The sequence below is a fragment of the Pyrgilauda ruficollis genome, unplaced genomic scaffold (assembly GCF_017590135.1).
Source record: "Pyrgilauda ruficollis isolate IOZ18807 unplaced genomic scaffold, ASM1759013v1 scaffold46, whole genome shotgun sequence".
NCBI classification, from domain to species: domain Eukaryota; kingdom Metazoa; phylum Chordata; class Aves; order Passeriformes; family Passeridae; genus Pyrgilauda; species Pyrgilauda ruficollis.
The window spans coordinates 152,354-172,235 of NW_024526155.1; the positions used below are offsets into that span (position 1 = coordinate 152,354).

A 19,882-nucleotide genomic window follows, 5' to 3' on the forward strand; every position below is an offset into this window, starting at 1 on the left:
CAAAGTCCAGAGATTAAAGGCCTGGATTTGGCCCCTGCTCTCCTGCATCAAAGAAGTTTCCAAGCCTCCAGGGAAAACCCAAGAACTCCTGTGAACACAGATATTTCGCTCAGCCCGGTGGGATATACCTTGGGCAAGGGCAAGTAAATCCTACAGGCAGAGCTGAAGCTTGGAAAGGGAAAAAAGACTTGTCTGGAATAGAAAAAACAAGTGTGTGTGTATGGCAGAGAGAAAAGAGGGGAGGCAAATTAGATTTCTTTCTTTTATTATACAGGATCGTATGTACAAGGTCACCTCTCCCAAACAGCAGCAGCACAGTCAGTTCACAGCCAAACCTGCAGCTCATCTCTCCAGGCCTGGAGAACAGCTCGGGACACCTTGGTGCAGACCTTGCACGGGAACTGTGAAAGGGCAGGGCAAGCACAGGGCTCCCTCCAACCCCTCCTCAAACAGCCCAAACTAAGAAATGCAAAGAAAACTTTGTGCTTCAAGAGCCATGCGTGCTCCAGGATGGGACCAGGGGCAGGGAAGTGTCACCCCTGGAGCTGTTTTCCCTTCACCCTTCCAAGAGATGCTGTGGATGAGGTTGGAGCACTCAGGACCACTCAGGTGTTGTGTGGGAGGGACTGGCCAGGGACAAGGTGTAGACACTGCTCTGGGTTCCAAGCACTGCTGTGTGTGTGTTCTGGAGGGGAAGGGGCAGGCAGGACACACCAGGTGTGAGTAAAGTGCTGTGTGAGTTTCAGTCCCCGGGAAAACGGGAGGAGCCCAGGAAGGAGAAACGAGGAGAGAACAGCTGAGGCCTCTTAGGGGTCCCACGATGAGCCCTGTGCTCACAGCACGGGGCAGGGGGCACAGCAGCTGGGAGCTGGGAGCAGGGGAGCTGCTGCACACCCACATGCACCATGCCCAGGGCATTCCCCGTGCCCAGCCTCAGGCACACCGTCACCCTGGCCCCAGAGCTCAGGCAGGAGCAGAGCAGTCACACCATGCTCCTGACGTGCCCTGGCCGGGGCAGGAGGAGGTGTGGGCAGCCAGGGAAGGTCTCTGACTCCAGCCTGTAGGAGTTGGGTGCTCCACATCCCTTCCAGGAGCAGCTGGTCCAAGGAAAGGGTCTCATCCACGTCTCTCACTCCGCAGAGGCTTGCTCAGCCCTGACACGGTGGAGAATGAGGACACCAAACCACTCAGGGTGATGTTTGCTTCCTCTCTCCTGCTTGGGATCACTTACTTTCCTGCAGCTTCCTCTCCCCTTCCCTCCTCAAGCAGCTTCCCAGAGCACAGCAGCTGCTCCAGCACAGACTCCTTTCCACCTGAAGTGACCGTAGACACACAGCAGCTCATGGGGCACAAGAGAGGCGGCAGGAGGTGGCCGTGCTGGAGGACAGCTCACCCCACAGCCTCTGACCAACAGCATCCTCAACACAAACTGTCCAGACTGAGACACTACTTCTCCCTCAGTTACAAAATGCTCTGGCTCTCACCTCACACAGGAAATGTCTTTATTGGGCTGGGCTGAGCTCTCTCTGCTCTCCTGCAAGCAGCTCTGGAACACCTCTGGCTGCCCTGGGGACACACACCTGCTCTCCTGGTCTCTGTGGTGGCTCTGGGTTGTGCAGGTCTGGCTCCTGCCTCCTCTGCTGGCTGCAGAGCTTCCGAATCCATTGCAGGGGTGGTGGGGATCTGCTGGGAGGATGAGTTTTCTTTGCCTTTGCTTTACAGATGGATGGAAGATGTTGGGCCATGTTTCTCCTTTGAATGCCAGGTAGAGATGACAGCAGCACTTCCATTCAGCTTGCCTTGCTCAACGTGCCAGGACAGGGTTTAGCCTCGTGCTTTCCTCACACTGTTGCTCACAGCTGCAAGGAGAGAAGGGGGAGCTACAGCACTGTCCCTGAACTCCAGAGATTTGTCACTCAGGAAAGGGGGTGAAGGGCTGGCCAGTGACCCAGCTGAGCAGCCAAGCTCCATGCTAGGAAAACACAGAGGATCAGTGGAAAAGAGCCTCTCCTGAAGCAGCAACCCCCCCAGGCCCAAGAGGCACAGAACGAGAGCTTTGGCTCCATCAGCAGCACAGGAGCTGTACCTGGTTACTGTAGCCTGGCATCCTCCACGTCTGTGTAATGGCTGTTCTCCTGCAGGGAAAAGGGAACCACAAACAGTGAATCACCCTGTGTCCCTCCTGCCCTGCCTGGGACACTGGGACACCTCACATGTGGTCACCAGCTGGTCCCTGCTGTGGGAGAGCAGTGCCAGGGGTGCTCAGCGTGATGGATGAGCTACAAAACACACCTGGTATGGACACCTGGCAAAACCACCAATTTCCTCTGGCTCCTGATTCTGAAATGGCTCTGCCAAACAGACCTGGGGTGTGTAATTCCCTCCAGGGCTTGGGGAAGTAATAGAATCACAGAATCATTTAGATTGGAAAATACTTCCAAGATCATCAAGTCCAACCATTAACCCAGCACATCCATGTTCACTTCCCAGCTGTTCCAACGCCTGACCACACTTGCAGTGAAGAAATTTCCTTGGTCTCCAATCTAAACTTCCCCTGGCACAGTTTGAGGCCATTTCCTCCCATCCTATTTCTTGTTCCCTGGAACTGCCCAGTGCTGCCAAGGTGCCTCAGTCCACAAAGGCAAATCAATGTCCTGATTCTGCTGCTGAGCACAGGAACTGGTCCCAGCTTGCAGCAGAACTCATTATCCAGAATGGTAACACTCATCCAGCACTCCAAAGGCCACAATAATGGCCTTTATAATAATAATGGTGCTGAACTGCTCCCCAGGCAGGGCTTTGGAAAGCACAACATGTGTTTGGACTGCCTTGATGGTCCTGGAAGTCTTTTTCCAGCCTTTATGGCTCTCAGTGGAATTTGCTCCTGGAGCTGCTGTGCAGAGCAGCATCACTGGGGAATGGGGTGCTCAGCAGTAGTGTTTAACCTCCTGCACAGGGTGAGGATTTCAGGAATGGAAATGGATCCAGGAGTTCTCTGCAGGGAATATGAGGAGCTCCAAAAGGAAAGGAAAAGGAACAGGCTCTGCCTGAAAGCCAGGAGAGGTGGCCTTGCTCAGGGCAGGCAGAGCCAGCTGCACTGGGATGTGCCTTGGAATGGGCTGGGGCCAGCTGGGAGCCTGTGGGGAGGATCAGGGCCAGCCCAGCTGGTGACACTGTGGCAGGCATCCCCTGCACACCACTGGTGCACAGACCCCTGGGGGACCTGGACCCCCCTGGCATCTGGAGGAAGGAGCAGGGCTGGAGCAAGAAACAGAAGATTTTGGGACGGCATCAAGAGTAAGCTCTGACCCAGCAGAGCAGGGGAGACATTGCTCTGGTTCCTGATGGCCAAGAACACCTGGTCAGGGATGTGAAGGTGGAGAGAAGCCTTGGCTGCAGAGCCATGGGACTGTGAACGCGAGTACCCCAGAGAAGTGACCAACACCAAGAGCAGGATCAGATCCCTGAACTTAAGAGAAGAGATCTGGGCTTGCTCAGGAATCTCCTTGGTAAAATCCCATGTGAAACATCTCTGGAGGCCAAGGAGGCCAGGACATCCAGACTCCTATGGTGTGAGACTTCCAGTGGGCACCCAGCACCAACCCCAAAAACTGTTTAGATGCAGACTGGGCAGATAAATGACCAAAACTGCATGAAACGAGAAGAAAATCTGACTGCAAATCAACCACGGTGTGCTGTTAATACCTGAACACATCAGGAGTCCTTTAGCTTCCCCTCCAGAAATCCCTCCCTCTGTGTACAGGGATCTCCCCTTGAGCAGGGCCATCCCTCAAGACACCCCTCAGCTGACACCAGACACTGATGGGCTGGCAGGTGACATTTTTTGCACACATGTGACATTTAATACACAATAATCTTTGTATCCCCTACTAAGTGTAGTAAATAGTACTAACCACCAATCCAGCTGGTCAGTACAGCGTACTCTGTTTTCCATATCCAAATTTATGGCTCAGAACTCAAAAAATTCCCTCAGCTCTGTCTGAGTGACCTCTGGCTCTTCTCCTGCCACAGCCCTGCCCCTCAGAGCGAAAGGGATTTTAGGGACCCCATGTGGGTGCCATGTCCATGGACAGCAGTGGTGACAGCCACACTGGGGTGTGGGATAAAGGAGTCACTCCCAGGAACTGGGGGACCTCAGGACTGCTCAGTGGTGTGAGCTATGCCCTGACCATCCATGGGAGCCTGTCTGAGGCTGGCAGTGGAACATTTCTGGTCTTGATGCCACATCAGGACCAGGGAGTTACAGAAAATAGAGATGTGAGCTGAAACAGTCATCTTTTTCTTCTCCTCTTAATGAGGACCAGCTCTTCCCAAACCACTGCCAGCAGATGTCTCTCCAGCATTTTCTTACCCCTGCAAAGGCGGAGAAGTGCACATTTTTTGTTGACAGGCTGTGTGCTGCTTTATCATCATTAACATCAGCAAGTTTCCTCCTAATGTCTACCATCTGTTTGCCCTGATGTAATTCAAACCTGGCCTTCCTTTTCCTGACACAGCTTGTGCCTTTCTTCTTCCCAGTGCCTGGAGTGACCTCTCCCCTCCAGCAGGGCTGAGGAACTCCAGCCACGAGGCCCCAGACCTGAAATAGCTCAAGGACCCTGTTCAGAGCCCTCAGCCAGCATGGCTCCAGCAGGAAAGAGCAAGAGAGCACAAACTAGCTGGGAGTGTTTGGAGCTGGAGCAGTTTAAGGCCTTGGGAAAGGCTGTGGATGTGCAGCGTGGGCACCCCAGGGATGGGGGGTGAGGAAGAGGAGAGGGATGCTGAGCTTCATCCTCACTTCTGCTGACACCAGTGCTAGGGTGGGGAGGGACTGGAGCTGTTCCTGGGGCCACTCAGAGAAGTTCGTGTCCTTCCACCCTGAAGCCCTGCTGCCCTCACAGCCTGGATCTGGAGCTGATCCTGTTCTCAGCAGGGTTTTGCTTTGGGATAAATGACAGTGCTGCCAGTCTTACCACAGTGCCTGCTCTGTACCCAAATGCTGGGCTCCCATCCAAATGCACAGATTTGTCTCTGGGTTCACCAGGAACACCTGTTTGGGGCAGCTCTAGGAGCGGTGGGGCTGCTGTGTGCCCCACACATCGCTGGGGTCAGACCTTGGCTTGTGTCATGGGACAAGTGCCTCTGGAGAGGGACTTTGGACAAGGGCCTGGAGTGACAGGACAAGGGGAATGGCTTCATATTGCCAGAGAGCAGGGATAGGTGAAATATTGGGAAGGAATTCCTCCCTGTGAGGGTGCTGAGGCCCTGGCACAGGGTGCCCAGAGCAGCTGTGGCTGCCCCTGGATCCCTGGCAGTGTCCAAGACCAGGCTGAACAGGGCTTGGGGAACCCTGGGACAGTGGAAGGTGTCCCTGCCCATGGTAGGGGGTGGGATGAGAAGTTCTCTAAGGTTTCTTCCAATCCAAACCCTCCTGTTACTCTGTGAATGTCCGGTCAGTTGCAAGGGCACTGCAAATGCAGCTCATCTAACCCAGTCTGTCTTTGCCATGTGTTTAAATCCATCTAAGAATCACTTGGGAGCAGAGTGGATTGGTTTAAACCACTCCTAGCTGTGAAATCAAGGGTAAGTGTCTGAATTTCAAGAGCCAACCATGTTTCTTCAGCACCTCTACATGTTTGCATGGGCAGTGCTTCTGCAGGCAGCAGAGCAGCTTGGAAGGACAAGTTGTGACAACAATCAGATTTAAATACAGCAATTTCTTTGGAGGAAGAAGAAACTACTTTTCCTGGAGATTTGGCAAGTTCCAGTAAAACTGTGGCCCACTCCTTTGCTGCAGGGATGCATTACCCAAGCTCTCTTACCAGTTCATCTTCACACTCCTCCCGTGCCAGCCCCTCCTCCTCGCCCTCATCCCCGTTGAGCGGCTCCTCCGCGGTGGCCTCAGCCTCGGAGGCCGTGTCCTCCTGGGACACCTCGCTCTTGCTGCTCTCCACCTTCTTCCGGGCCTCTGCAGGGACAACGGCCACGTCAGGGCTGGCAACCAGGGCCACAGCCTGACCCCACGTCAGGGCTGGCATCCGGGGCCACAGCCTGACCCCACGTCAGGGCTGGCATCCGGGGCCACAGCCTGACCCCACGTCAGGGCTGGCAACCGGGGCCACAGCCTGACCCCACGTCAGGGCTGGCATCCGGGGCCACAGCCTGAACCCCGGGCCAGAGAGCCCCACATCCACCAGGGGCAGGAGGGGAAATGATGATGGTGGGAACTCTTCCTGCTATGGGGAGTTCTGCTGATTTTGAGCAGGCAGCCTGGGATGCCATGGAGAGGGCAGAGAAGGTTCTACATCCCCCAGCAGGATGGTGGGAGCCAGGGATAGGGATAGGAACAGAGATAGGGACAGGATGGGGATAGACATAGGACAAGATAGGGACGGGGACAGGGATAGTATAGAGACAGGGACAAGGACAGGATATGATAGGCTAGGGATAGGATAGGAGGGATAGGGACAGGGATAGGGTGGGGACAGGATGGGGATAGGAATAAGAATAGGATAGGGATTGGGATAGGGGTAGGGATATGGATGGGACAGGAATATGGATAGGGAAAGGGATGGGAAAGGGGTAGTGTAGGGTAAGATAGCATATGGGCAGGACATGGGTACGACAGGGATGGGATGGGATAGGATAGGGTAGGATAGGGATAGGATAAAATAGAAAGAGGAGAGGAAATGAATAAGAAAGCAATGGGAAAGGAATAGGATAGGACAGGATAGGACAGAATAGCATATGATATGATAGCATATGACAGTAAAATAGAATAGTGGAACAAAAAATGCAAACTAACAAAAAAAATACAAACTACATGACAAAAGAAAAAAAACCCTCATAATTTTAAACCCCAGCTCTGTAATCTCAGGAATTTTGGTGTGTAATTTTGGCCTGTGATTCTACCCCGGAACCTGGGGGTTGACACTTCCCTGTCAAGAGCCTGGAGGAATTTGTGATGCCCAAGGCCAGTCCTGAGGCATCCCCGCCTCCACTGACCTGCAGACAGCTTCTGTTCCTCAGCAATCTGCTCCAGCCGGCCCAGGAGAGCATCAATGTTGGATTTGATCTGTGTCAGCTCCGTTTTGATTGTCTGCAGCTCGCTGCTCTTCACTTGGGGGAGGAAGGAAGGAAAGGAAAGCACTCAGCACCCTGCAGAGCAGCCCCATCCCACACTCAGCCCAGGCAGCTCCCTGAGCAGGCACAAAAACCAGGGAGGAACCCCAGGCTGGGAAGGCAGGGAAGCTGCTCCCAAAAGTCTGGGGTGCTGTGTCCAGGCAGGCTGCAGAGGCTGCTCCCAGGCTTTGGCACGCTCAGGCTGTACCTGCACTACAGCTCCTCCAGGCCTTTACACTAATGTTTACACTAAAAATTTTTGAAAGCAAATCAAATCATATCAAATTGGATCCTTCACCTTCCTGAAACACCCTTGGAACCCCAAGGAGTAGAGCTCCTGGGTTCTGTGAAATTGGATTTTTATGTTAATTTTAAATACATAGGAAGAAATCAGTCTAAAACTTTTAAAATGTTTCTCCCTATCACTCTGTGTATAAGAATCAAACCTTTTGGTACAATTATACTTCTGGCAGCCTTTCTAAATCCAGTAATGCAGCTGCCATCAGGAATGTTTTTAGTTTACAAAGGTTGGAATTTATAGTTTATAGTGGCTGGAATAAAACAAGTATATAAGCAGCTGTACCCCACAATAAATTCGGATTCTCTGACCAGCACCCCAAATCCCCATCTCTCTCCATCGCCAACACCGCACCTTCCCCCCGCAGCTGGGTTGCCGTTTCCAGCTGTTGGCAGGTGTTTTTGGGAGCTCGCCGTGCTGCCCCAGCCCTGGCACATACTCACACTTGAGCTTGGCCGAGCTGTTGGCGATGGCCGACCTGGCGAACAGCTTGACGGGCAGCGAGGCCTTGACGCGCCGCACCAGCGGGATGGTGACGCGCGGCCGCTTCACCGGCACCACCCGCGGCACCGGCGACACCCGGCCCCGGTACTCGAAGATCCTGAGGGGAAGGGAGGGGAGGGAGGCAGGTGGGGCTGGGGCAGCCCTGCCGAGCAGCGCCCCAGCCCGAGCCCCGGAGCGCTCCCGGTGATTGGGGCGTGGGATGCTGCCCCACAGGCTGGGCTGGACACCCTGCCCCCCAATCCCTCCTGCCCCGAATCCCTCCTGCCCTGAATCCCTCCTGCCCCTGAATCCCTCCTGCCCCGAATCCCTCCTGCCCCCGAATCCCACAGAGCCCCTCGGGCCGGGGTCTCACCTGTCGTAGAAGTCGTCTCTGTAATAGTCATAGTCGAAGTCGTAGCCACTGCAGAAACAGTCAGGGCATCAGGGATTAATTAGTGCTGGTAATTCATTATTGTTGCTCCCTCACGGCCTGCTGGGCCAGCAAGGATAAATAAATGGGTCCCGTCCATGAAGGACTCTCCTGGCTGCAGGGAGGTGGCCCAGGAGGAAGACTGGGGGGGCTGAAGGCAGAGGAGGGGGGTGTTGGCAGAGGGCTGTTAACCTGCTTATCTCAGGGAAGAGCAAGAAGATGTGTGTGCTGAAAAGTCGGGACAAAGGGGATATTTATGGGGATATTTATTGATTGAAACCTCTCTCCCCTCAGGCAGACAATGACCACGTCCTATTTTCTTAAGCCTGAGCTGCATTTTAACCCAAAGTAGGAGCATTCCCCAAGGAATTCCAAGGAGACCCAGTAACACTTCTCCCCTTGCTGCAGGCAGTTTTTCACAAGGAAGCACAAACCAGGTGGTTTGACCCCACACACTGGGAGCAGCTGCCCCAGCTGAACACAGCACCCTTCCTTGGTGTGCTGAGCTCATTTAATACTCAATTAACAATTAACGGCTGAGTCAGACGTGATGCTGGTGGTCTCCTCTCTGCTCTGAACAAACAGAATTCGTGCAGCCCCAAAGAGCAAAGTCTGTCCTGCCTCCTGGAAGTGGCTGAAAAAAATGAGATTAATGGGGGAGAGGGAAGGGCTGGGCCACGAGGGACTGGGGCCAGGGAAGGATGACCACCCAAGAGTGCAGCTGAGAGTTAAGCTGGTGTCCTGCATCTTTGACAGAAGTGGCAAGAACAACGTGTGGCTGACTGGGGTGGCTGGTGGGAAGTGTGGTTTGGACCAGGAATTCCAGGTCTGTCCTGCCTATTGTGGGACTGAGCTTCCCTGCCAGTGCTCAGTTTCAGTAACTGGCCGGCTTCCGAAAGAGATTTTTCCATGTTCCTTGGGTTCCCCAGGTGCCTGTGGCAGCATCTGGAGACCCAGCCTGTGCCCAGGGGGGACCTGAGCACCTGTGCATGGCTGGAGACACCAGAGCTGCTCTGGGGCCAAGGAGTTGGTGCCAGGGTTAAAGACAAGGAGGTGGCTCGTGCACCTCCTGCCCCAGTCATGCCCTGCCATGGGGACTTCAGTGAGGAGATATTCCATAAAGCTGGGCCTTATCCCTGAGCAGCTGCTGCCTGTGGCATTCCCAGCTGGCTGGGGATGGGATGGGCAGTGCAGGCAAGGAGACTGGTAGGGAGATGAGACTGTGGAGGTGTGATCACCACAACCCTCCCAGATTCCACTGCATGGTGGAAAAGAACCTTTTTTGACAGACGAATTCCAGATTCTTTTCAGGCCCTCCCCTTCTGACCTGAGTTGCAGCCAACATTCCTGCTGGGCTCAGAGGAGACAGGAACATCCCACAGCCTCTGTCCCAACCCCTGCCTCATCTTTTATTTATTCCCTCTCTGGATTCAAAGGGAAAGGCAATTCCTCCCAGGGCAGCTGTTGCTGCAATGAACCCAACTGTTTGTGGGGCTGAGGGGATGGAGATCACAGAAGGAGGCACTTCCATGGGGCTTTTCATGATGGGTAACTGGATTTTTGTTCTAACCCAGGGTGAAACCTGGAGATATAAAAACCCTCCAAGAAAATAGCTCCCCTCAGCCTGCCAATTCACTTTGATCACTGAGGATGTTTGACTCCACGTCTGTTTGAATCCAATAAATACAAAATACCATCAAAATAGGAAGCCATTTGAAAGGAAAATTGAAGTAGGATGCTTCTATGCTGTCAGACTCTCCCTATTCAATTTTTTCCCCCTCCTTAGATGCAACTCAAATGAAATTGCTGCAATTTTGTAATATTTTCAATCCTGACAGGCTCTGGTGAAGTGCTTCTGGCTCTCTCCAGCAGAGCCAGTGTCGTCCCCAGTCCCAGGCAAGAGGAGTCAGTGCAATCTCCCCATGGCTCCAGGGCTCCCAGTGGGATGAAGCAGAGCCTTCATCCACAGCAAAAACTCCCTCTGAGACCTTGGGTTTTAAGTTTTGCTATTCTGTTTTGGTGTGCAGCTTTTAGCTTTGTATTAAGTGTTACTGAGATCTTTTCACAGGGTAGTGGAGACAAAACACTCCTATAGGAATGGGATGGGAATAAACTGATACCTTTGGTTTTTTCTGTTCTGTTTTGGTGTGCAGCTTTTAGCTTTATATTAATGTTACTAGGATCTTTTCACAAAACACTCCTGTTCTAGCTGGAGAATGCCACGGTGAGCTCAGCTCCCACCCTTCTGTCACGGCATTACTGCACTGGGCAAAGGAATCCCTGCTGGAAAGCTGCTTGGAAAATGTGGCACTGATTCAAACAGATCTTGTGGAGCTGTGTGATTCCTTCCTCCTGCACACAGCCAAGGCAGTGGGAAATAAAGGAACGTGGGATGAAGCCTGGCATTCCCAAAGTGCTGGGGCTGCTGCAGGCTGGGACATCACTGCTCACCTCCCCCTCTGCCCCAGGGCTGCTCTCAGCCTGTCCAAGTGCATTTGGCACTGGGATGTCACTGCTCCAGCACCAGGGCCTGGGAGGGGTGTTTGGGATGGGCTGACACCAGCTTTGGGTGTAGCAGGGGATGGATGCCAGTGTTCTCTGGCTGTGACAGTCAGTCAGCAGTACTTTGTCCCTGCCACCACTTCAGGGACCCCTCCTGGGGCCACTGAGCTGCAGACGCCCAGCAGCTCTTGCTCGGGTTGTCCTCTCTGTCCTTGTGGCCATGGAGCAGCTTTAGCTCCAGCTCTGCAGGGCAGGGCGGAGATTTGTGCCTCCAAAAGAGGCAGCACAGAGCAGCACTGGCAGAGCCACATTCCCTTCCCAGGCAGCTGACAGCCATCTGGGTGGGATCTCTGGCACCGACCTGAACGTGGCCCCAAATGCCCCCGGAAATCCTGTCCAGACATTTGCTGTGCAGGCAAAAAAGAAGTGTTGGAGAGTTTGGAGGGGCAGTGAGTGACTCCCTGGGGACACGGTCACAGCAGCTCACTGCCCAGCTGTCCCCACGGGCAGCAGGGCCACGTCTGTGGGGGTGGCCAGGGTGCCAGGCAGGAGCATCCAGGGACCTGCCCTGTGCAAAGGGATGCTCTGGGAAGTGCCAGAGAGAGGGAGGGAGAGAGGCCCAGAGATCCAAAAGTGGAGGAGAGCAGTGATAGCAGCTAGGTTTTGTAGGAAGTGAAAGTGCCTCGTGTGGAGACACCTGAGAAAACTGATGGTGGCAGGAGCCTGGCTGGAGGTGATGGGAGCCTACATCCCCAAGGATTTCTGTTTAACACCTGGACACCCACCTAGGCTGGTGGATAGGTAAAAATGTCACAACTGTTGCTTTGTATGTTCAAAATGGAATTTCCCTTGCCTTGCCTTCCCCTCAACCCTCCCATGCAGACTTGGAGTGAGGCAAAGCAAAAGCCAGCCTTTGGAAAAATCCTCTGCTGTGTTTAACACAGCACTTCTATAAATTACAGTGCTGTGATTTTTGAAGTCTAACATTTAGAAAAATTGATGGTGGTTTGGGAAGCTGTAACCACAGCTCGCTGCAAACCTGGGATCCCTGTTTTCCAGGAGATATCCTAAGTTGTGCCAGTCCAGATGGCAAAGTTTTAATCTGACAGCCAGTCTGGGATGAAATATTGCTGGGAACAGGAGCAGTGCAGTTCTCTAGCCCATATTTTAGCATATCCATATTTGTGGGAGGGAGCAAACATCTCTCTCTCAGCAGTCTGAAGTCTGAAATATTGGTCATTCCAGAGGAAGGCATTGGTGCTCCAGGCACGGCTGAGCAGTAAATGAAAAGCTCGTTAGTGCAAGATGTATGGAAGGAGCTGATGTGTGTTATGGCCCCAGTCCCACGTGAGCAGTCCATGTGCAGCTGAACTGCAGGATTCGTGTCATCTCTGCTCCCACCTCCTTCCCCTCAGGTGGCATCCCCTGGGAACCCAGAGAGCCACGTCCTGTGAAGGCCCCAAGGGTCCCAGGGTCGGAGGAGAAATGTGCCTGAAAGCTGCACAGGGGGAGCTTGGCTGAGAGGCTCCTGGAAGGAAGCCAGGGATGCCTTGTGGGTGGTGGAGGCTGCTGGGGCTCTGGGCAGGTCTGGCTGTGCCAGAGCTGCATTTTCTAACCAGGATCTGCCATTCCACACCACACTGGTGCAGGACCACATGGCTGAGTCAGAATCACAAGGTTCTCTTCACCCCTCACATTTTTTCTTCTTTTTCTGGAGAAATCTCCAGTTCTCTCATGACTTCCCTTTTTGCTACACCCACCTATACTGATTTTAGTATTTTCCTTCCAACCTCACACCTTCCAACTCCGTACTCAGCCCCTTGGTCTCCTCACCATGAGACTGGCATCAAAATCGTAACAATTTATAAATAAAGCACATTTGGGGACCTTGTTATTTGGTTTTGGATTCCGGAACCTGCAGGGCACTCCTGATATAGCTTTTCAAGTTTACCCATCTGCAACCAGAAGCAAGAACTTAATGAGTCTATCCTGCATTCCTCTGACTCCAGAGTCTGGGGCTTGAATGAAAATCTTCACCTCTTGTGGAAATGATGATAAATTCTCTCAAGCTCGGGGCTCACTGGATTCTGTAACACACTCCATGTGCCACAGACCTCTCCATGTCCCACCTGCCCCTCCTGTTCCCTTGATCCCTTGGGTGTGCTCCTCAGAACAGGCTCCCTTGGGACTTCCCCCAGCCACCTCCTTGGTTCACCTCCATTTGTCACCCCAAGGATTTCCCACTTTCTTCCCTTCTCCTCTCCCTTTGACAATCATTCTCCTCTTTCCCTAAATGATCCCTGTTCCCTGTTTTTTCCCCCACACCCAGCACCTCTGTGCCCACTCCTGCTCCCTGGCTGCAGGGGCGTGCTCCTCTGCCCATCCTTCTCCAACCCTCTCAGGTCCAACACCTGCACAGGTGGGGCCATGCCCAGGAGATCTCCCACAACACCACAGGCATTGGCCAACCCCGAGGAGCACTGCCAAGGGAAGGAGCCCTTGGGAGAAGCTCTGGGTGTGCAGTAGTGCCCAGGCTACTGGGGGCAGGCAGCAGGGAGCTCAGGGCAGGGGTTGGGGGGTGCTGGAAGGCAATCCAGAGACCTCACCCTGTGATGAATGCCTACCTGTACAAGGCAGAGGCTGCTCTCTTCAGCCCTTTGGGTCTGTTTGGTTTGGGCTCCCCGGCCATGTTGATGTCTGCAAGGAAGGGACACACAGCTGTGACATGGCAGGTCCCTGCCCACCCTCACCTGCACCCCCACACATCTGGGGTGGATGCACACAGCCCTGCCAGAGAGGAATGAGCTCCCCCCACCCCCTGCCTCTGGCACAGCTGGGACCTGCTGGAGCTCCACAGGAAGGTGAATAAAGCTCTGAACTCGGGAAACCTCTTCCTTTTCCTTTCCAGAGCCACTCACCATTCCCCGAGCAGCCAGCACCCTGCACATGGTCCACTCCACACACACAAGGACAACTTTCTTGGGAGAATTCAGTGTGATATGGCAAAGTCCAGACCTGCTGCAGGGTGCTGACTGCTGAGCATCCACCCCTGCATCCTGTGGGAATAACCAGGAATGCTGGGCACTGCCAGCTGAGCACTGCTGTGGGTCTGCCTAAGTTAAACTCTGCATGGTGCCCGTGCCTGAGCCGCTCTTGGGGCAACATCTTCTGCCAGGGGAGGGGAGAACGAGCTCCTCTAATTCCCTGAGGGAATGTTACTGCTTGGCCATGGTGCCAAACATGCTTTTCATGTGAGAATAAAGTGACACAGCCAATTTTATGGAGCTGCTGAGAGCCTGGCAATCCAACTTTGCGTGTGGAGCCAGAACTCAAAGAGGTGAGTGGTGGCAAATGCACCACTGCCTTCCCAATCAGCCCTAAACCCTGCTGGTTCTTCAGTCCTATGTGTATGAAGAGGTGTCAGACCTCTGGGCATGGCAGATCTGAGCTGAAGACAGGATTTCCTCATGTGGACCAGCACTGCCAAGCTCACCCTGAAACCATGGCCCTCAAACACAGCAGGAATAAACGGAAAGGAGAATTTATCTAAAAACCCCCTCATATTTCAAAAATCCAAGTAGTGGAATATGAGGGAGTGAAAGAGCAGCTGCTGAGTCCATGGGGTTGGTAAGAAGCCTCTTCATCAGCTGGTGTGAGGCCAGTGATCTCCAGGAGCTCAGAGGAGCCACACCCGTGTTTCTGGAAAAGGCTGGGTGGGTTCAACTCTTCACCACAGCTGGGTCACCTACTAACATGTTGGTCCTCAGGGGTGTGCCCTGACCTGCCCTGAGGGACCTGAGAACCAGGGGCTGAGAGTGTCCCACCCATGGGCACATCCAGCAGCTCCGTGAGACCAGTGCCCCACAGGAGCTTTGGGATGGACCAGAGAGGTGGTGGGAGAAAAAGGTCCCAGAATGGTTTGGGTTGGAAGAAATCTTCTCTGAAAGCTCATCCCATTCCAACCCATGCCATGGGCAGGGATGCCTCCCACTGTCCCAGGCTGCTCCAAGCCCTGTCCAACCTGGCCTTGGGCACTTCCAGGGATCCAGGGGCAGCCTCAGCTTCTCTGGGCACCCTGTGCCAGGGCCTCAGCATCATTACAAGGAGGAATTTCTTCAATGATGCCTTGCTTTCTGCTACCTGCACCTTAGGGGGCATCCAACCAACTCCGAGCACATCAGGCCATTCAAAATGTTTGGTTTTTTTCATGTTTTATGAAGGGACTTTATGAGGAAATGTGGACAGGTGGGTCCACACACCATCAAAATCAAGAGCCTGCAAAGTGATCCAAAGGAACATCGTGCTGACTTAGGTATAACCTAGAGAATCATCTGTAGGAGCACAGGGAGGCTGCAGCAGTGCTGGATGAGCTGAGCAGGAGGAGCACAGGCTGCACACGCAGCCTGGAGGAGCAAGGACACACTCCCACTGCCCAGGGCCTTGCTGTGCAACTCCCTGGTTGCCTTTTAGTGTCTGTCAGGATACCTTATTGCTGCTGAAGCTGGAGCTTGGCCTCTCTCTGAGCTTGAACAACAGATGCGGTGTGGTTGGCTCAGCCATGGCACCGAGCATTGCCCTTGGGGCACGTTCCCATCAGAGCCTGTGTCTGCCTTGCTGCCCTCCTCCCTGCACCCTGCCTGCCCAGCTGAGGAGAGCCTGATGGAGAGAGGGCTGCACGTGGGCACAGGGCAGGTACAGGGCCAGCTGCTGCCAGCAGGAACATTTCACACACAGGCTGCTGAGCATCCAAGGCTGCTGGCACTGCCAGGGAACAAAGGGATCAGCCCTGCCTTGCTGCAGACCAGGACACAGCCCTGCCCAGCTGCAGCTCCCCGGCTCTGAACCCTTTCTGCTGCCTGGGTGCAGCTCACAGCTGCCAGTCACTGCTCCCACGGACTGGGGAGCCCCTGACAGCACCAGGCTAGGAACTCTCCAAGAGAGAGGCACTGGAAGCCCAGGAGAGGAGAAGGACAACAATCAGCTCCATGTCCTGGGTTGTAAGATGTGGTTTGGGGCTGTGCATTCTGTGCCCTTATTGTTTATTTTATTTTTATTTTCATTTTCTTCCCTAATAAAGAACTGTTGTTCCTCTTCCCATACCTTTGCCTGAGAGCCCCTTAATTTCAAAATTACAAAAAATTCAGAGGGAGGAGGTTTGCATTTTCCGTTTCAGGGGAGACTCCTGCCTTCCTTAGCAGACACCTTGCTTTTCAAGCCAAGACACTTCATTTGCTGGTCCCCACTGCTACAAAGAGCCCTGTGGAGCCCTCGCTGGTTCCTGGCAACAGCAGGGAATTCATACTCTCAGCTAGTGGTGATGGGCAGTCAGATCCCACAGGATTCCCCTGAGAGTGAAAAAGGAGAGACAAGAGCTCAGCAGGAACATCAGCCAGGACAGATTTTGCATCTCATTCCCATTTTGGCTCCCTCCCCTGCATCACTGACTCCATCTGCCCATCCCAAGGCATCCCTGATCCCTCCTCCTCATTCCCAGGCACCTGTTCCCACACTCAGTGGGGAGCTTGTGCTTTTCCAGGCCACATGGCAGGGGATGGTGTGGATCAGCTTCCAGTGCCTCCCTCAGGCAGCTGCCTCCTGCAGTGACTGGGGTGTCTGCAGAAGCACCCCAGAGGCTGCCAGGACCTGCAGGCACAGTCCCCTCAACAGGGTGTCTGCAATGTCCCCTGGCAGTCCCAGCCTGTCCTCCCTCTCCCCATTCCTACACGGCCATCCCTCCATTTAGAGAAAAGCCTCCAACCTTGATTGTCTCACCACAGCTCTTTGCTGGGTTCTCCTGCAAGGGGAGCATCCCACAGCTCACTCCTGCCAGGAGCACCCCAGAGCTCACTCCTGCCAGGAACAGCCTGAGGAGCTCTCCTGTGCTCAGCCTGGCCCACCAGGGGCAGGCAGATCAAAGGCAGCTGAGTTTGCACCTTGTCCAGGACATGAACAGGACACTGAGCTATCACACAGTCCTTCTGCCTCCTTCTGGAATTCCAGGCCTTTAGGACCAGCAGAGATCAGAGGTTTTCAGAGAGGTTTTCCTCACAGCAAACCTTTAATCCCTCTCTTCAGCTAAGTGAGCAGGTGCTCCCTGTCTCTTGGCCACATCTCCTCTATCTGTCTGGAGCATCACAAGGAGCTCCTGGGCTCCCCAAGGCCCTCTCCATCCTATCTCAGGCTGCACATGTGGGCAGCATCAGGGCTGGAAGCATTCCTGGCATGCTGAGCTCTGCCAGGTCTGCAGCTCTGCTCTCTGGAGCGCGAGAGAAGTGAGCAGAAGTTTCTGGTATCTGGATAAACCTCAGAGGAAGCAGCATGGCCTCAGCACAGGCTGTGTCAGGCTGTGACAGCAGCAGGGTGGGAATGGGCTGCAAATTGCTTTCCTGGGTGCCCACTGCCCACAGCAGGCTTGGAAATCACAATTTTTTATTAAAAACCACAATTTTTCATTAAAAATCTTCTCCCCAGTTCCAATTCTCAGCTTGGAGCTGCTGACACCTCAGAGCAATCTGAAAAAGCAAAAATGAAGCTGGGGGGATTTGCTTGTTAGTTTTCATGCCACAGCAGTGCAGACATGGGGGAAGTTCTCTTGTTTAACATCTGCTGGCTGAAGTCAGGCTGAGCTGGTCTGGAGATCAGCTCTCCTGACAGGCTGAGGGTAAGGCCTGGTTCTGAAAGGGAATCACTGAATCACAGAATGGGTTGGGTTGGGTTGGAAGGGTCCTTAAAGCTCATCCTATCCCACACCCTGCCACGGCAGTGACACCTTCCACTGTCCCAGGGTTCCCAAAGCCCTGTCCTGCCTGGCCTTGGGCACTGCCAGGATCCAGGGGCAGCCTCAGCTGCTCTGCGCACCCTGTGCCAGGGCCTGCCCACCCTCACAGGGAACAATTCCTTCCCAATATCCCATCTAACCCTGCCCTGTGGCAGTGGGAAGCCATTCCCCTTGTCCTATCCATGTCTTTGATACCAGACAATGTCTTTCCCCACCCTTATTCTTCCCCAGCAGTTCCAGGACAAGGCCATGGGATGACCCAGAACTGTGCTTTCACTGTTTGGCTCCTACAGTGACAGCCCAGAACTGAGGTTTTGGGCCAACACCTCAACTAAACCCTGGCACCCAGTGCCACATCCAGGCTTTGTTAAACACACCCAGGGATGGGGACTGCACCACCTCTCCGGGCAGCCATGCCAGAACAACTTTATCACTCTTTCTGTAAAAAACTTTTTCCTAATATCCAACCTATATTTCCCTTGGTGCAGCTGGAGGCTGTGTGCTCTGGTTGTGTCAGTGCTGCCTGGAGACAGAGCCCAGCCCCAGCTGAGCACAGGCACCTTTCAGGAGCTGTGCAGAGTGAGGAGGGCACCCCTGAGTCTCCTTTTCTCCAGGTGAGCACCCCCAGCTCCCTCAGGGGTTCCTCTCAGGGTTTGTGTTCCCAGCCCCTCTCCAGCCTCGCTGCCCTCTGGATGTGCTCCAGCCCCTCAATGTCCTTCCCAAACTGAGGGGCCAGAACTGGGCACAGCACTGGAGGTGTGCCCTCACCAGTGCCCAGTGCAGGGGCAGAGTGACCTCCCTGCTCCTGCTGCCACACCATTCCTGATCCAGGCCAGGAGCCCTTGGCCTTCTTGGCCACCAGGGCACACTGCTGGCTCATGTCCAGCCTGCTGTCCATCAGTGCCCCCTGGTCCCTTTCTGCCTGGGCACTGTGCAGCCACACCATCCCCAGCCTAGAGCATTGCAGAGGGTTATTGTGGCCAGAATGTAGGTCTGGGCACTTGGACTTATTAAACTGCATACTGTCAGACTCTGCCCATCTATCCAACCATTCCAGGTCTCTCTGCAGAGCCCTCCTACCCTCCAAAACATCAACACACAATCCCAGCTTAGTGTCATCTGCAAACTTACTAACAAAATTCAATCCTCTCGTCCTGTCAGCTGCTGCTTGGAGAAAGAGACCAACCCCCAAAATATTACCTTCCTCCTAAAATTATCTCGAGTTTCATTTCCAAAAACGGGGGAAAACGCCACAACACAGCCCCCCCAGCAGGCTACTTGTGGATGTGACAGCCTGGTCAGAGAGAGAAAGCTAGATAAGCTTTCCCATGAATTGGTCTGGGAAATATTAGGGAGCTGGAGAGAAAGAATTGTAAACAATCCATAGGTGGTGTTTTCTAACAAGTTGCTTTTCTCCTAAAGCTCTTTACCGACGGGTGTCTTCTTAATTAGCCAGTCATGTGAAATGTGTTGATTACATGGCCGATCAGGTCCACCTGTAGCAAACCAAGGTATAAAAGAGGATTGATAGGGTTCTCCTTGAGCCAGGTCTTATGAGCTGTCAGAGAACATATCACCCCTGAGATAGCCCAGCTACCCTGAATGGCACAAAGTTAGCAGGATGGCTTCTGAGGTACTGTTGGAAACAGAAGGTTTAATAAAAGGCAAAATAACAAAGCTCTTATAGAGAAAAACCAAACCAGGGGCAAGAGGTTCTTGCTCCTGCTAAAAGACCCCACAAAAGCCATTATTTCCTTTGTTCTCTTCTTTTACTAGTGAATTATCAAGGTGGGACCTCTTGGTCTCTGTCCAGTCGGACAGCCCCAGGTCTGAGGTGAAGCCCCAAGGTCCTATGAGGTGTCTTTGTACCAAATTGAGGAGAGAAACTTCTGGGCTTTTTACCTTTTTAAGCACACAAAAAATAATTTTGTCACTCCATCAACAGGGGGCACATTCCTACAGAGGACTGAATAAACGGGCCACTTTTTAGCCCTGTGCCTTCTGATCTGAGTCTGTGTCATCTCTGACTCAATGGTGACAGCTACTGGGGGAAAAGGCCACAGGACAGCCACAGCACAGCCCTCCCAGTGGGCTCCTGGGGGAAAAGGCCACAGGACAGCCACAGCACAGCCCTCCCAGTGGGCTCCTGGGGGAAAAGGCCACAGGACAGCCACAGGACAGCCCTCCCAGTGGGCTCCTGGGGGAAAAGGCCACGGGACAGCCACAGCACAGCCCTCCCAGCAGGTTACCGGGGAAAAAGGCCACAGCA

At 53.7% G+C, this 19,882-nt stretch overlaps 1 protein-coding gene across 1 annotated transcript in view; it reads right to left on the bottom strand.

The window, feature by feature from the left end:
* Positions 1–248: 248 nt before the first annotated feature.
* Positions 249–19,882, bottom strand: part of RALY (RALY heterogeneous nuclear ribonucleoprotein) — a 122,701-nt gene continuing 103,067 nt past the window's right edge. The window contains exons 4-10 of the mRNA XM_041478716.1: positions 13,460–13,532; positions 8,277–8,324; positions 7,864–8,021; positions 7,006–7,119; positions 5,823–5,968; positions 2,087–2,135; positions 249–1,859 (exon numbers count right to left, since the gene is read on the bottom strand). Of these exons, the coding sequence (XP_041334650.1) occupies positions 2,091–2,135; positions 5,823–5,968; positions 7,006–7,119; positions 7,864–8,021; positions 8,277–8,324; positions 13,460–13,532 (584 nt within the window). The 3' untranslated portion in view covers positions 249–1,859; positions 2,087–2,090. The remainder of the gene's footprint in view (positions 1,860–2,086; positions 2,136–5,822; positions 5,969–7,005; positions 7,120–7,863; positions 8,022–8,276; positions 8,325–13,459; positions 13,533–19,882) is intronic.